The sequence below is a fragment of the Agelaius tricolor genome, unplaced genomic scaffold, assembly GCF_023055355.1.
Source record: "Agelaius tricolor isolate 1412-34295 unplaced genomic scaffold, bAgeTri1.0.p SCAF_3, whole genome shotgun sequence".
Classification (NCBI taxonomy): domain Eukaryota; kingdom Metazoa; phylum Chordata; class Aves; order Passeriformes; family Icteridae; genus Agelaius; species Agelaius tricolor.
In genome coordinates, this window is record NW_027269263.1 from 5,360,001 (window position 1) to 5,375,493 (window position 15,493).

General features: G+C 41.3%; 1 protein-coding gene across 6 annotated transcripts; it reads left to right on the top strand.

Moving 5' to 3' along the window:
- Positions 1 to 16: 16 nt before the first annotated feature.
- NUP50 (nucleoporin 50) lies at positions 17 to 15,076 on the top strand. 6 transcript variants are annotated; one of them, XM_071422278.1, is made up of 8 exons: positions 17 to 196; positions 2,482 to 2,583; positions 3,633 to 3,716; positions 5,921 to 6,116; positions 7,568 to 8,230; positions 9,441 to 9,519; positions 9,977 to 10,095; positions 10,778 to 14,601. In XM_071422278.1, exons 2-8 carry the CDS (start codon positions 2,515 to 2,517, stop codon positions 10,978 to 10,980), a joined length of 1,413 nt encoding a protein of 470 aa, XP_071278379.1. In that variant the 5' UTR covers positions 17 to 196; positions 2,482 to 2,514; the 3' UTR covers positions 10,981 to 14,601. The 6 variants fall into 6 exon arrangements, with proteins under 6 accessions (XP_071278379.1, XP_071278381.1, XP_071278376.1 ...); XM_071422280.1 differs by having other exon boundaries at positions 19 to 196; positions 2,505 to 2,583; XM_071422275.1 differs by lacking the exon at positions 17 to 196 and adding an exon at positions 496 to 651 and having other exon boundaries at positions 2,505 to 2,583.
- The last annotated feature ends 417 nt before the right edge of the window (positions 15,077 to 15,493 follow it).

Consider the following 15,493-nt stretch of genomic DNA (forward strand, 5'->3'; position numbering starts at 1 on the left):
CCGCTCTGGGCCCCACCGAGCCCCGTCTCCCGGCGGACACCGAGGGGGTGGCCGGGCCCGGTGGCATCGGAGGGGATTGTGGGGGCACAGCGGGGCGCGCTCAGCCTGCGAGGAGACCAGGAGACCCTGCGTGCCGCCCGCCGCAGAGTCGGCCCCGCAGCGCAGCGCGGCAGGAGAGAACCGCCCGCCCGAGCGAGTGAGTGCCGCGGGTGGGGGGCGCGAGGGGCGGCCGGGCACGAGCGGGACCCGAGCAGGGGAGCGCGGGCTGGGGATGGAGGGAGCGGGGCGGCGGCGGCGGCGGGGTTCGGGGCGGGTCGCACCGTTCGCAGGGTTCGGAACGCGCGGATCGGGCTGTGAGGTGCGCAGGCAACGCGCGGCGTCCCCGGGACGGGGCGAGCGCAGCCGGGAGTCAGAGCGGAACGGCAGCGCCGTGGCCACGGGGGCGCGGGGTGGCCCCGGCGGCATCCGGCTTCCGCTTCCTCCCGCCGGGAGCCGCAGCGACAGCGCTGCGACACCGCCGGGCCCGGCACACGGCCCCGCTGCCTCCAGCTCCGCCGGGGCTCCGGCCCCTCGGTGTTCCGGTGATGCCGCCCCCTGCAAACCTCCCGGGGAGCCTCGGCTGCGCTAAATAGGGCAGTGAACTCTCTGTAGGTCAGAGAAGCATCTGCGCTGTGTTGTTTTTAAACAAGAAGAGCTCGTTAATCGAACAGGAGTTAGGCTGCGTATCAGGGAAGGGTTCTTCCCCCAGAGGGTGTCGGGCACTGCCCAGGCTCCCCAGGGAATGGTCACGGCCCCAAGGCTGCCAGAGCTCCGGGAGCGTTTGGACACCGCTCTCAGGGATGCACAGGGTGGGATTGTTGGGGTGTCTGTGCAAGGATTGTTGGGGTGTCTGGGCAGGGATTGTTGGGGTGTCTGGGCAGGGCCAGGGGCTGGACTCGATGATCCTTGTGGGTCCCTTCTAACTGAGGATATTCTGTGATTCTTTGATGTGTTTCTCAAAATCCTTTTATCTCAGCCTGTTCAGAACACGTGCTCCGAAAACTTAGTGAAGTTTTTGAACACCAGCCAGATGTAGGTTTGTGTTGGTTCTTGTTTCACGGGATAGAATAGACTTGAGGTTCTCTCTTGGATCCTCTACAATGCTTTTAACGATGAACTCCGTAAACACGGGCGGGTACAGAGAACCTGGAGCTTAGGTCAGCAAGGTTTCCCCTCTTCTGGTGGGGGACAGCCTCTGTAGTTAATGTGCTCTTTCAGTAAATCAAATATCTAATGTAATAATGAAACTAATACATTTAAATAATACTATAGTATATTCTATACTATATTATATACTATAGTATATTATATAGTATAATAATACTATAGCACATTATATAATATATTATACTATAGTATATGATATACTATTATATAATAGTATAGTATAGTATATTATATAAATAATACTATATATATTATATAATAGACACACATATATAATATATATACATAATGTATATACATAATGTATATATGTGCAGAACACTTTTATTTATTATAAATTAAAAATTAAAATATATTACATAATATAATACAGTCTACGTAAAAGTTATGTAATAAAATAATCATTTTAATAAAGGTGACTTTAAAATAAATTCTTACTTAGCTTTCCAATGGGTTAGATTGAAATGATCTCCCAGGGATTATCAAGCAAGGATGTCTACTTTCAGGACAGAGTGGATTAGGGCATTTAAATATGTATACACAGGCCAATCTTTGTCCCTCTACTTCCAGAAGCTCTAGTAACTTGACCTAGTAATTTGTGATGTGTGTCAGACAAAATTCAGGACTTGGATGTGTGGTCTCCAAGTGTGCTGCTGGATGTACTGTTCTAAAATGTTTCACCATATAAACAAGATATCCCATAGCAATGTATTGTTACAATGTCTGCCTCTGAAATTCAGCTATTTGTGGATTTTTTAAATCTTTCTTCTGGGCAGGTCTTAATCACAAACCCAGGGGGGTTTTGGAAGAGTTTTAGTTGTTGTGCTTGCTTGAGATTTAAATTGCAACAAAACTGCATATTTCCTTTGGAAAGTTTTCCTATTTAGTGTCAGAAGATATAACCATAGTTGGTAAAATATCTCTTTTTTCACATTAAATTCCAGTAGTGTGATTGCTTGCCAGGTTTTTTAGATTGACTGCAGCTACCATGTTTTCTTTCTTTGGTTTTGTACACAGCTCATAAGTTGTACCTTAGCAAGATGGGGCTCAGAACAGTTACAGACATTCCTTCTGCAAGGCTGATTTTGCTCTACATCACAGAGATAACCAGAAAAATGATGATTGTTTTTGCCACAACATTTGGTTTTCAGTTGTCATTCCAATCTTGACCTGCTTCTACATGAACTACAGTTCCTGGTTTATTTTTTTTGTTCTAAGAATACAAATTGAAGATCACTGCCACTTAGAATTTAGTTTATGTGCAATTCTTTCTAGGATCTTTTGTTTCTTCCACACAGGTGGGGAAAAATGGCCAAGAGAATTGCAGAAAAGGAGCTGACTGACCGAAACTGGGACCAGGAGGATGAAGCTGAAGAGGTAAAATGCACATTAGTTCCCCCCTATGCACACCTGCAGGTAGTAGAGTAGCTGTTTATATTTGCTGTGTATCTGGTGCATAAAACCTACAGTAGAACTGGTTAAAAGGTTAGCAATTAAAGATAATTTTACAGAAGTGGGTTTTTAAAAATTATTTTATAAAGTTTCAAGTTATGCAGGCCCTATAACAAAGCAGCTTTTAAGGGTTAAAATTTCATCAGTGGTTCTGGGGAAAGGAACTTCATGTTTCTGGAGGGAACCCCAGGCTTGTTAAAATGCTTTTGGACTCTTCAAATGTGTGATAGGTATTTATTGAATTGAGAGAAAAAGCAGATTTGATTTCTGGAGATTAATGCTCTGTATGCCTCCAGTATGTTTTTTTGAGGGTCAGTAATAGCTAATTTTAGAGCTATGTTAATCTTAGCTGAATTTCCCCACACAGCCAGAGGAATTAGGCAAATAGTTAAGTGCTGTGTTCCATCTGATTGTAAAAAGAGAGTTTCACTTTTAATGTCTCATACTTCCTCATGGCTCATGTTTAAACAAACTGGTTTCGTTTTTTGTCCAACTAAAAGCATCAAATGCTTAGGCCTGTAAATGTGAAAAAGGAAACTGACTCTTCCAGGAATTTGAGTACAAGAAAACTTCATTTCCTCATTTGTTGCAGAGTGATACCGAGCCATTCGCTGTCTTTGCTAGTGTTTGAGCTACAGCAGGCTGCTGAGGTTGCCTTAGAGCCCACATCTCCATATATTTGCTCCAAACTGTGGATTACTGACAGATTCCCTTCTGCACAGAGATCTTAGAGCTGTGTTTTAAAAAACCAAAGCAAAACTTATATTATTTGATGTAATAAAATGGAGATAGCACAGAGAGAAATGTAGTGCAGAGCCAGAGTTTTCCAAGTATCAGCTCACAACCAGTGGGCTGGTTTTTAACTTCTTCCCTTGTTTGTGTGGTAGCAGTGTTAGGGTTGTGTTCAAAACCTGATCTTGGCCTTCCCTTCATGTTGAATATTCCACTAATGATTCCATAACTTCCTTTTCAAGGTGGGAACCTTCTCTGTGGCAAGTGAAGAGGTCCTGAAGAACAGAGCTATTAAAAAAGCAAAGCGCCGCAACGTTGGGTCAGAGGTAATGTGGTCACTGAACACGAGTACTGGACTTTTACTCACAAAACTCATCATGCTCAAGTTTTTACTTTCTTGGGTTTGTAGTGATGCTGAAAAAATTTATCATTTCAACTCACCAGGTCCTATGTGCACATGAACTTTGCATTTACTGTTCCATGCTAAGAATAAGGCTAAGGCTGAAAAAGGGTAATACTAGTTTGACTGGTGAGCAGGGTGTTCTTGCATGTTTTTGAAGTAAAAATAACGAGTGTTTCAGACACAATGTTGTTTGCAAGTAGGTAAAACAGCATTTTTACTGCTTTACTTCAATTTTTTGTAGAGATGGAAGTATGGAAATGCAAAGTTATTAATTATTAATACTGGAGGGCTGGGGGATGGCTCAGAAACTTTATTATTAAACACCCAAATACTAAGCTGCTCTGAGAATCAGAAACATGTCTTTTGTTAAGAATGCTGCTACTTTTTTTTCCTTCCTTCTTGCCAAGAGCCTTAGTGCCATCTACTCTTTGCATTAACAAATTGAAAATTGAAAGGCAGTTGGCCTTTGTTACAGGTTTAGTTCCTGTGAAAGCATTATCCCAGTCCAGTCATATTGTTGTTCTTTCAGAAATCCTTGACAATGCTTTGTTGTATATATTTTTCCTAGACATCCTTTGAACAGGGCATGCATCATGTTAGAAGTAGGCCTGGAACTTTGTGTTACACACGTTGCTCTAGGATTGGATGGGACTAGGCAAATGTTAAGATCTAGACAGCCTTCTCCTATGCTTTTGATTTTCCTTCTTCTTGTGAATGAGGAAGCTGTCTTAGCCCACTAAAGCCTTGAATAGTTTTAGTCACAAATGTGGTCGAGGATACAGTTAAATAAAGGATTGTACTGGAAGGAGGTGATGCCAAACATAAACTACAACTTGAGCAGGAGAGTTTCAGGGGCAAATGGGATAGGAAAAATAGAACAGAATGAGAAAGGGGAGCAGATAGATTGCAGAAGTAGTCAGGAGGCTGGGAGCAGGCTGTTAGGGCTGGTAGAAGGGCTGGTGTACTTTAAACCCAGCTGACAGTTAAAGACCATGCAGCCCCTCACTCTTCCTCCTAGTCTGATGAGGAGGAGAATCAGAAAAAAGGATAAAAGCCTGGGTTGAGATAAGAACAGTTTAATGATTGAAATACAATGATCATGATGATAAGGGAACCAAAGAAAGAGAAAGATATTTACAAAAAGGTAAGCTTGAAACTTACTGATGTTCCTACATGGAGCAAGCAGAATGCTGCAGTGAAAAAGACAGCAGTTTAACTGGAATGTCCAGAGAGAAAGGTGGGACTGATCAGAAAGAAGCACAATAAAAATGCCCACCTAGGAATGAGAAGCAGAGGAAAAGAGCACAAAAGGAAGCAAAGAGACCCATAACCACAAGATCAGATACTGGAATATATCCTAAAATTGACAAGCTTTGCCATTTTTCAATGGCAAAAGCAGATGAGACTCAGAAGCAGTTCTCCTCTGATGGTTTTCCAGAGACACTGAAAGTTCACTTTGAGTAGTAAAAGTTCATTACCTCCAAAGGCCTAAAAATTGCAGTGCTTTATTTGCATGTCAGTTGTACTTTGTCTTTTAGAAACACCTAAGAAACTATACCATAAAATACTACAGTTGCAAAGACAGTGATCAGAACTGGGTAATGAAAAGGTTGCAGAGATGGATATTTTGTGGTCAGGTACAGTCTGTCTTTGCATCTTCCATCAGTCACATTGGAATATTTTGGGTAAATCACAAGAGGTTTCATAGGTGACTCCAGAGTGATGAGTGGATTAAAGTATTGGGCTCTTGACTGCCATTGTAAATGCCAAAAGTTGTTGAAAATAAACCTGAAATTACATAATCTTGTGTAGTTATTTAAAGAGAAACCAGATTACCAGAATGTCTAATAGGTAGTCAAACACATCCACAGCTCTGAGCAACTTCCATGTATCCACATCCTAGACCCAGTTTATTTTCATACCAAACATCTGAGTCTTTTAAAAACAGTAGCAGTGTGTGTCATAAGGAAGCTGTTAATTTTGTTTGCATAGCTGACACAGTAATGCATAGGATGACACACTGAACTAGGGAAAAACAAACCAAGGATATCAGGAATATTAAGTGGGGATAGGATTTGTGTGGATAAGATGTTTGTAACTGGTTGTCTCTTTTTTTTTTCTCCCCAGTCTGAAAGTGGAGGAGCTTTTAAAGGGTTTAAAGGCTTTGTATTGCCTTCTGGAAAAGGAGGAGGTGGCTTCAGTGGATTTGGGAATGGTGCAGGAATAAAGGCTTTGGAAGGGCTGTCTAATGGAAGCAGTAGTGTCTCTAGTACTCCTCCTTTCAGCAGTTTGAAAAGCACCTCTGAAACACAATCAGCATTTGGTAAGTTTTAAATAAGCATACATATTTATCAGCACCTTCAGTCAAAATTTGTAGGGTTATTTTAGTAGTGAAAAAAACAAATTTAGACCATCTTATAGTTGTGTTTTAAGGTTTTGAGACTTCATGCCTCTTTGTAAGATTTCTTACCATTTTGGAGTGCTAGAGGGACAAGTTTTCATGTGCATGCAATTAAAAAAGGTGGCAACTAAATTAATATTTCTAAAAGTAAAAGTTTTCTAGGCACAGATGGAAATGGAAGGCACTGGCATAATGCAGTCTGTAAAAGGTATAAAGCATCTGGTGACATGTCCCAGTTCTTTGAATTTAAATAAAAAATACATACTGCATAGCTAAAGTCTTCCATCTTTTTTCCTTGTACATCTGATCTTGCAGACAGTCTAATGAGAATTTTATCTGTTACAGTTATACCTACATTTCAAGGCATTTGAAATACTTCAGCATGTTGAGCTGTCATGCTTTGGAATTCCCTGAGGAATATTAGTTCCATCCCTTTGTGCTGGACATGCAGAAATGTTAACCCTGCCACCACAGAATTTTGGAGTTATCATGCCATAGAATAGAAATGGTGCAGTTTGAACTTAAGAGTAACTTGGATTTCAGTGAGCTTGAATAACTTAAGGGAAAGTGAAATATTCAATGAGAGTTTTTCTAGTTTGCTTCTTAGGGTTTTTTTGTATAGAAGGGCTCAAAAGCTTGTAACATTATGGGCTAGTGCACTCAGGGTGGTTTAAAGCACATTTAAAACACATTTAAAGCACAAATGGCAAGAGATAAGTTGAGTTTTTTGATTTAATAAGCATTACAGCTTGCTGAAGTTGTTAGATTTTTTAAGATTCTGAAGGTATTGGCAAAATATAAAGCATGTATTTTTTTAATGTTCTCTACAAGATATCTTTGGATTTTTTTTGTACACCCGTGTGCTCCATCTACTTTGTCTATCCCTGACATATGTGTTTAAATGAAAACTTGGGTCAGCTCACTGGCATGGGAGTACCTGGGGCACAGTGTGGTGACCCAAAAGAAGGAGCTCAGCTGAGTAAGGATGAGTGATTCGATAAGGAAATATTGCACATGTTAGGCTTTTAGGAGAGCTGTGTTGCTTTCGGGGTAGAAAAAGTCTCTAAGCCACATTTCTCACTAGGTCGGCAAAGCATCTGTGTTATTTCTTTAAACCAGAGCTTATTAAGCAAATGAGTTAAGTTGGAGATCAGGGAAAGGTTCTTCACTCAGAGGGTGCCCACGCACTGCCCAGGGAATGGTCACAGCCCCAAGGCTGCCACAACTCCAGGAGTATTTGGACAATGCCCGCAGGGATGCACAGGTGGGGTTGTTGGGGTGTGCTGGGCAGGGCCAGGAGCTGTACTCAGTGACCCTGCTGTGTCCCTCCCAGCTCAGGATCTCCTATAACTCTGTGATTTTTCTCCTAACAGGATCCCCAGTGTCAAACGGCCCCACTGCTGCTGTGTTTGCTGAGAAGAAGGCTGCCAGCCCCACAGCCAACGGTGGCAGCAGCCAGCCCTGCTCCTCAGGCAGCACCTTGGGCTCAGCACCTGGCTCTGGCTCCTACCACAAACAGCTGGCTGCCCTCAACTGCTCTGTTCGTGACTGGATAGTGAAACACGTGAACAGCAACCCCCTGTGCGACCTCAGCCCCATCTTCAGGGACTACGAGCGCTACTTGGCCAGCATCGAGCAGCAGCACGGGGGCGGCAGCGACAGCAGCTCCGAGAACGAGAGCGGCAAGACCCCTGCCCCCCAGCCTGCTCCCGTGTTTGGGAGTTCAAAGCTCCAGCAAGGCTCCACCTTTTTGTTTAACAGCAAAAATGAGGATACCTCTGACAAAAAAGCTGAAGCTGCATCAGAAAAAAGAGACCCGTTGTTAGGAGCTACATCAACTGTCTCGTTTAATTTTGGCAAGAGTGTTGACAGTTCTGTTTTGGGTTCCCTCGGTTCAGGAACGCTTGGTAGTTTCTCATTTTCTTCTGGGAATTCAGGTTTGTTTGGAAAAGATGCAAACCAGGCCAAGTCTGTCACTACAGCATCCACCAGTTCATTGGAAGCTCAAACAGACAGTGGCAATAATGACGACAAAGGTAAATTCTATGTATTTCTATTTATAGTTATTTTACTGGTCAGCTGTGAGTGTATGTGACTTTAGAATAGGAAAAAAATGCAATATTAAGTTCACTGAGATGATGGCATGATGTAGTGTCCAAGGAGGTTTAGGCTGGAGATCAGGAAAAGGTTCTTCCCCCAGAGGTTGCTCAGGCACTGCCCAGGCTCCCCAGGGAATGCCAGAGCTCCAAGAGCATTTGGGCAACACTCTCAGGCACAGGGTAGGAATGGTTGGGGTATTCTGGGCAGGACCAGGAGCTGGACTCCATGATCCTGGTGGGTCCTTTCCAACTCAGGAAATTCTGTATTCTGTGATCATCATCATTCTTCAATTTGAAAGTGCAGAATTATACCTCTAATCTGGAGAACCCAGCCTTATGTAAGCAACACCAAAAGTATGTGCTTATCAAGACTTACATAATTCTGTCAGATTTGTACTTTATATAATATAATATACAAAATAATCCCATATCTAAAGACAGGAATTGATGAAATTTAAAGCAGCTAGTATGTTCACCTTTCAGCCTGCTGGACTTCTCAATCCCACTGCTTTTCTTAGTAGGTTTATCAAGAGATCCCTGCAGTAAAAAGCATGAGATACAGAACAGTTCAGTCCATTTTACTTAATGGATTGTAAGGAGGCCAACAAAGTTACACAGTACCTGACAGCTTTACTCTGGTCTTTGCCTGTGCTGAATACAATAGGCTGATAGAAATCCCAGCAGCTGAGGGGCTGGAAAGGCATAATCTGCCACTCTTATCTGTCATTCTGCAACTACTTCCTTTTGCCCCAAATTAAACCTGGCTCTTGGAAGTATTTATTGTGCTTTACTTGAACCCATTTGTGGAGTATACTCTGAAATGTGAAAACTGTTTCTGTTCAAACAGAAGCTTCTGACTTACTAAGCTTTATATTGTTGGTGTTTGATTGTTTGGTATGGATTGGGTATTTTCATCCCACTTGAACTGAAGGTGAGGATGAAGTTGCTCTAAGAGCTGAATGAAAAGCAAGTAACCCTTTTTTTTGTAGCTGAAGCTGCTGCAGAGTACACAGGGACTGAAAGGGGTTCTGGGTGTCACTGACCAGCCACATGTCCATGTCCATGTCATGGTGGGCATAAGGGACTTCCAATGCAGTGCCAAAATCTGTGCTCACAACATTAACATATTAAAACTTTCTATTTAAAGGAGGGGAAGAGGAGGAAGAAGAACCACCAAAAGTCATTGTTAACGAAATAAAAGAAGATGATGCCTTCTACTCAAAGAAGTAAGTGACTTTAACTTGGAAAATAAAATTAATACCTGTGTATTGCTATTCTTCACCACCTAAAATGGCTTTAAGTTTATTAGAGCCTCACTTAAAAATGTTTATAAATTGTACATTAAAATCCTATTATAAGTTCAGAATGATACAGCCAGCTCTTATGACTTTCTGATGAGGCCCTGAGTACAGGTTGCTGTGCCTTTTATTTTTCCCTGAAAGTAATACATTTATAATTTCAATACTGAAAGAAGTAATTCATTTTCTCTTTGATCTTCAAGTGCTGTCCATTAGCACATGAAACAAGGTCAAGAATAATAAAGATTTAGGTTACTCACAGCATGTTAAATCCTGACTACTGTTACTGTGAGTCAGATGGATACATGTACCTGGGAGAGACCTTTTTATTTCATCTCTACATGGCTGCACAAACAAGGATTTGGGTTTTATTTTTTCTCCACAGGTGCAAACTGTTCTACAAAAAGGATAATGAATTTAAAGAAAAAGGTGTAGGAACATTACATTTAAAACCAGCAGGAAATGAAAAAACTCAACTCTTAGTACGAGCAGATACCAATTTAGGTAAGTACATTTATCCCAGTAACAAGTCTTGATGTCAGAATTCCTTGCTAAGCATTAGGATTTTTTTGGTTTTTTTACACAGCATTAATAGATACAATTAGTGAAAACCTTTCTACTTTTTTTTTTCCTAAATCATTTAGATTTAGGAAAAACTGACAAACACTTGGGTGCCTCTAGTGAGCATTAGAAAAGAGAGCACATGAAGCAGTGCAAGAAGTAAAAGGCTGCAGTGTATGTTTGGGGATACAAAGTACCTGTTTTACCCTGGTTTGTCCAGATTAACATGTCTGTCTGTATCAGAACATTTTGCTTCTGGTGGTCAGAATGAGGAACTTGGCATAAACTAAGCACTGTGACTGGATTCCTCGTTTGCTGCTTCTCCCTTGTCCCCGTCCCTTTCTCCTGTGTCCCCCTACTGTCATTTGATATTCAGGTTCCTCCATTTAAAAAAGGAGGATGCAGTATTTGCAGAGATTTTCTCATTTCTAGTGAGGAAAGAAATCTGAGACCAATGGCCATGAATAGATACTTAGGAAAGAAAAAGACAAACATACACAATGTTTGTGAATTGCCTTCCTTGCAAACACCCCCCTAAATCTCTAGTTACTATCTGTACTAACACTGTAATGCAGTAAAAGCTAGAAAATGGCTAATGGTAATTTTTTCCCCTCCTCAAATGCAGGAAATATCCTGTTGAATGTTCTAATTCCACCTAAGATGCCATGCACAAGAACCGGAAAAAACAATGTTCTTATAGTTTGTGTTCCTAACCCACCCATCGATGAGAAGAACCCAGCTGTTCCTGTCACTATGCTAATAAGAGTGAAAACAAGTGAGGATGCAGATGAGTTGCACAAAATCTTACTGGAGAAAAAGGAGGCTTAAATAAGTTGCAGTCCATAATTTGAGGATTTATTGCCAAACTGCTGCTGCTCTTTTTTTCTTCCGTAACTTCATTTGAACATTTTATTCTTTACTCTGATATTAAGAACTGTTATAGGAATTCTGGAAAAATGATGTGAGGAAAAGCTAAACTAGCTAATAAAAGCTTTAATAGAACACAAGTGTTGGACTGTTCTCCCTCATTTTCAGTATCTAAATGCAGGACCTCTTCTGGATAAAGCACATGGATGTAAATCCGAGCAAACGTTTTTAGCACCAGTCGACCAAATGGACAGAAATCTGAGTACAAAAACACGGTACCAGAGCTTCCTTACAGACTGTTATACAATGCAAGCACCTCCTGTTTTGGGAAGGGAGGATGTTCAAGCTTACCTGTTGCAACTGTTTCTAGACTGCAGATTTTTAATAGCTCTGTTGTATTCTGGTGAGACCGACTTTTTAGACTCAGTGGCAGTACTGCACCCCACCAGTGATGATCTCCATTGTGCTGGGTCTGTACCCTTGCAGACCTGTGTGCTTTCAGGACTCAGAGACTGCAGATATTTGAAAGAGAATTTGCTTGTCTAGTCTTGTTGACAGTAGTGGTTCCTCCAGAGGAACTGTCAGTTCTGGTCTTACTGTAGCAACAAGTGAATGATGTGCAATATGGTACAAGCAGACAACTGGAAGACAGTTTTATCTTGGACACACTGGCAGCCCCTGGCTTCTGACAGGTCAGAACAAAGGGTTGCACTTCCACATGATCCTTCCAAGGTGTTTGTCCTTAGTCCCAAAACCCAGCTGAGGCAGAGCTGGATGTGCTGCATTGCTCCTGCTGCTGGTGGTACTTTGCTGAAGAAAGCTCTTCCCACAACAAACTTCAGGACTTTTAAAGACCTTTCTGTTGCCTGTTGCCCTTACCAGGAGACACATGCACAAGGGTGTGTGTCAGTATGTATTTTTCCATGTGATAAAAATGCTGTGCTGCACTGCATTAAACAAAGCAGCAGAGTGCAGCTTTGCCAGAAGCTTTCTGTTGCATGTGGGGAGCATGGGGTAATTTGTAAACTTAGTTTTCAGCTGTGATAAAATTAACCAGGTGGCAATAATTTGGGGATCAGAGCATTCATTCTGGTCTCGGTTTCACTCTCAACTTTGTCAGACTGTGTTTGGTGATTTATTCCTTTTCTTTTTTTCAAATGTTGCTGGAAACTCCTTCCCTAGTAACTTTTTCTACTGTGCTTCCAACTCTGGGACTTCTCCGAGAGCTTGATGATAATATGAAACTTGAACTGCTCTCAGATGTGTCACACTGACCAGCTCTGGCAAGGTGGAACAAAAATGCTGTTTTGCCTCTGGCTATGTGACACAGAGGAAAAAGCCCTTTCCTTAAAAAGACTCAGTGTGACACAATTCATACAGGGGACCTGGTGGTCCAGCACAGTGGCATCCTGTGGGCAGGGAACAAGGAATAACACCATTTGATGAGGTGCAGCACATCTTACCTGTACCCCTGCTCTGGGGGGAGCAAATGGCTGCTGTAGGCCTAATTCACTGGACAATTCAGGTTATGGCCTTTTTTCCCCCCGCTTCATTAAAAGGAGGAAAATCTAGATTTTATCTATAGCCCTGTTGACCAAAGTTCCAAAAGAAAGGACTTTGCTCGCATTTCAGCCACGTTTAGTGTATAAGAATTGCATTTTTAACACTGAAGTGTGAAGGGAGCTTAGATGCCATTTGAGATATTTGAAAAATAAACTGGTGCCTTTGGGGATTCTTTTTGCATCTGGCTAAGTACTTAAATCATTAAAAGTCAGTGACATTGCTTTCCTCAAAATAAGATATAGTTTTTTTAAAAAACAAGTTTTGCTGCTACCTAAATTGGAGGCCCAAAGCTGACAGGGTGTGTCTAAATGTGTATGAATGAAAAACAGAATGCTGCCTAAGAGTTAAGTCCAGGCTCTGGTCCAAGGGCTTAGTTAATTTTGCATTTGTCTTTCAACTGTAGTGTCTTAACCCTGTCTCTGTACAAAAAGGTTTATAGACAGAGCTCTGGTTGTACATCCCAGAAAGAAAAGCTCAGTCTATAAAAGCTTGGCCTTTTCTTTGCTTACTTCCAAAAGCTCATGGATTTGGAACTGTTCCTTTAACCTTAGAAACGTGGACCAACAAACTGAAGTTAACACTTCTTCCCTTATGCCCCCCTCTAAAGAGGGGCAGTTGTTAGGTTTTGCACACATGGATGTGGCCCAATTCTGACAGTACACCTCTGGCCTCTTTCCAAGCAGAGGGCACAGAGTGAATGGAAACATAATAGAGGAATGATAAATTGTGTTGGAAAGAATTAAACCTTACCCTAGCCATCATAGCAAGTAACACCTGAATTCTTCTGTGCATGTATTTAATCAGTAAAGCCAGGGGAAGGTGAAAAATTGGGATGTCACCTTCATTAGAATGTCAAATATATGCATAAACATACAATTTTGAACATTTTACATGGGGAGAATTGCCTCTAAAAGGACAGGGAAGAATTTCCCTGCTAAGCAGATTTTAATCAACATCAATTCATGACTGTACCATTATGTGGACTATGAAGCAGGAAAAGATAGTCATACACTGACAAACTTGGTGCTCAGGTATAAAGCACAGCCTTTTCCAGCACTTTAGAAATTTTTGATGATGCTTCAGTTTCTATTTAAGGAATACTGAAATATAGAATGCTGTAAAAGGCCAGAGATTGTTAAATAGAAATAAAGGCCTTAAATGAAAAAGCAAATTTCGCTGAGACCACAGACATCAGTGTACTACTGCCTTCATAACAAAGTGGCACATGCTATCCAAGGAAAGAATTTTGATCAGAATTCCAACTCAAAGAGGCATTCCTGTGTCTTAGTAATGTATTTAACAGCTGGGAATCGAATACCTGATATCAAAGATGCAAGTTTCTGCCCCAATCTGCGTTAATGCCTCGTTGTTCCAGGTGTATGTAGATGTTGGAGTTTCTTATCCATTCCTCCTCCTCTGATTTAGAAGTTTCAGCTGGAAAATAAACATCTCTGCTTCTTTAAATTATCAGAATAATTTCTAAGGAAGATTATTACAGTTGGCTTGAATTTTATTTTAAAAAATTACAGTATGCAAGGTTTAATTTGGGAGGGCAACACTGTGTTCCTCTAAGCCCTTTTGGCTGATGGATGTGAAAGTTTATATTAAATTAACAGTTCAGATGAACATACTGTAGAACATAAACCAATCAGGAGGTTTGCTGTGCTATTGAAACTGAAGTTCAGCTCCCTTTGCAGCACTGTAACATTTAAACTGTCATTAAAGATTGACTTTCTGATGCCTTAACTTATTTGCATTTGATAAAATTTTGTAGCTGGTGCCTGTGTGCAGAAATTACCTGACATTAAACAATTTAAAGTGGCATGAGCTAGTCTAAATCCAATGAAGATGCTGAATGTGATGATTTGTTAGTTGTTAGTAGATTTCAAAATGCTCTGAATTTTTCAGTGGATACTTAAGTTTTACATAACATGTATGTTAATGTTTTCATTAGTTCTGATACACTGAGGTCATGTACAAAAATCCATGGAAAATGTGAATAAATGAATGGAAGATTCATTTGTCTTGTGTGAATCACTTTCATTTTGAGTGTCTAACATGGAGTAACAAAATGAATTGTACAACCAGTTGCTTGCAGGTGAACTCTTGCCTGGAAAATTCTGCTACTAAAAGAAGGAATGTCCTGGCCTGCCCATTCCTGACTTGGAAACCTGGAGCCAGTTCAGCAAAATGCTTCCTCCTTGTGAGGTCAAGGAGCTGGGACTGCCTTGGGGGACAGAGGGAACACCTGTGCTCACATAGCAGTGGAGTGACTGGTAGAGAGACTGACCTCTAAACCCTCCACATGACTATTGAAGGATTTAGAAACCACATCATCTAGGTCTACCTGATGACCCTTACTGAATTTACTTTAGATCTTGCCTAGAGGCACCAACCTAAAGTCAGGCCAAAGTGATTATTTTTTTCATTGGTTTGTGACAGTTTGCAAATACAAGAAAAAAAACCCCATTTGGATTAAAAACTAAACCCAAAACCAGCAAACCTTTCCCTGTCCAAACTTCTTGAATGACTAACCATGCAGGGGAGGTTTATTACCACCACCCTTGAGGTTCTTTACCTTTTGTAATGATTTAAATAATGCTTTTCCATAATGGTTGCTTCCAAAACCTTTCAACACTTGAAGCATTCAAGGGAAAAAAAATCAGTTTGTTTCAAAGCAATATTTTAGTATTTCCCAGCCAGCTAAGATTCCTGCCCAGTTGCATGAGCAGTCACAAAACAACACTGCCAACAATCTGCTCAAACATCCATGAAAAGAACTGAGACATCCTGTTCTTCTTAAGCTCTGTGTTTTATTTCTCCCTAATATCCCACATGCCTCTGAGCTATCACACATGGCTTAGGATAGATGTTGTTACCTACCACATGGATTCATAAAACATCCTGGTCT

What these genes read in the sequence shown, in the direction of transcription:
- NUP50 (XM_071422278.1), top strand. Translation starts at nt 2,515, where the DNA reads ATGGCCAAGAGAATTGCAGAAAAGGAGCTGACTGACCGAAACTGGGAC. An exon ending in AGGAGGATGAAGCTGAAGAG is followed by an intron (nt 2,584 to 3,632) that starts GTAAAATGCACA and finishes TTCCTTTTCAAG; the next exon opens with GTGGGAACCTTCTCTGTGGC. An exon ending in ACGAGCAGATACCAATTTAG is followed by an intron (nt 10,096 to 10,777) that starts GTAAGTACATTT and finishes CCTCAAATGCAG; the next exon opens with GAAATATCCTGTTGAATGTT.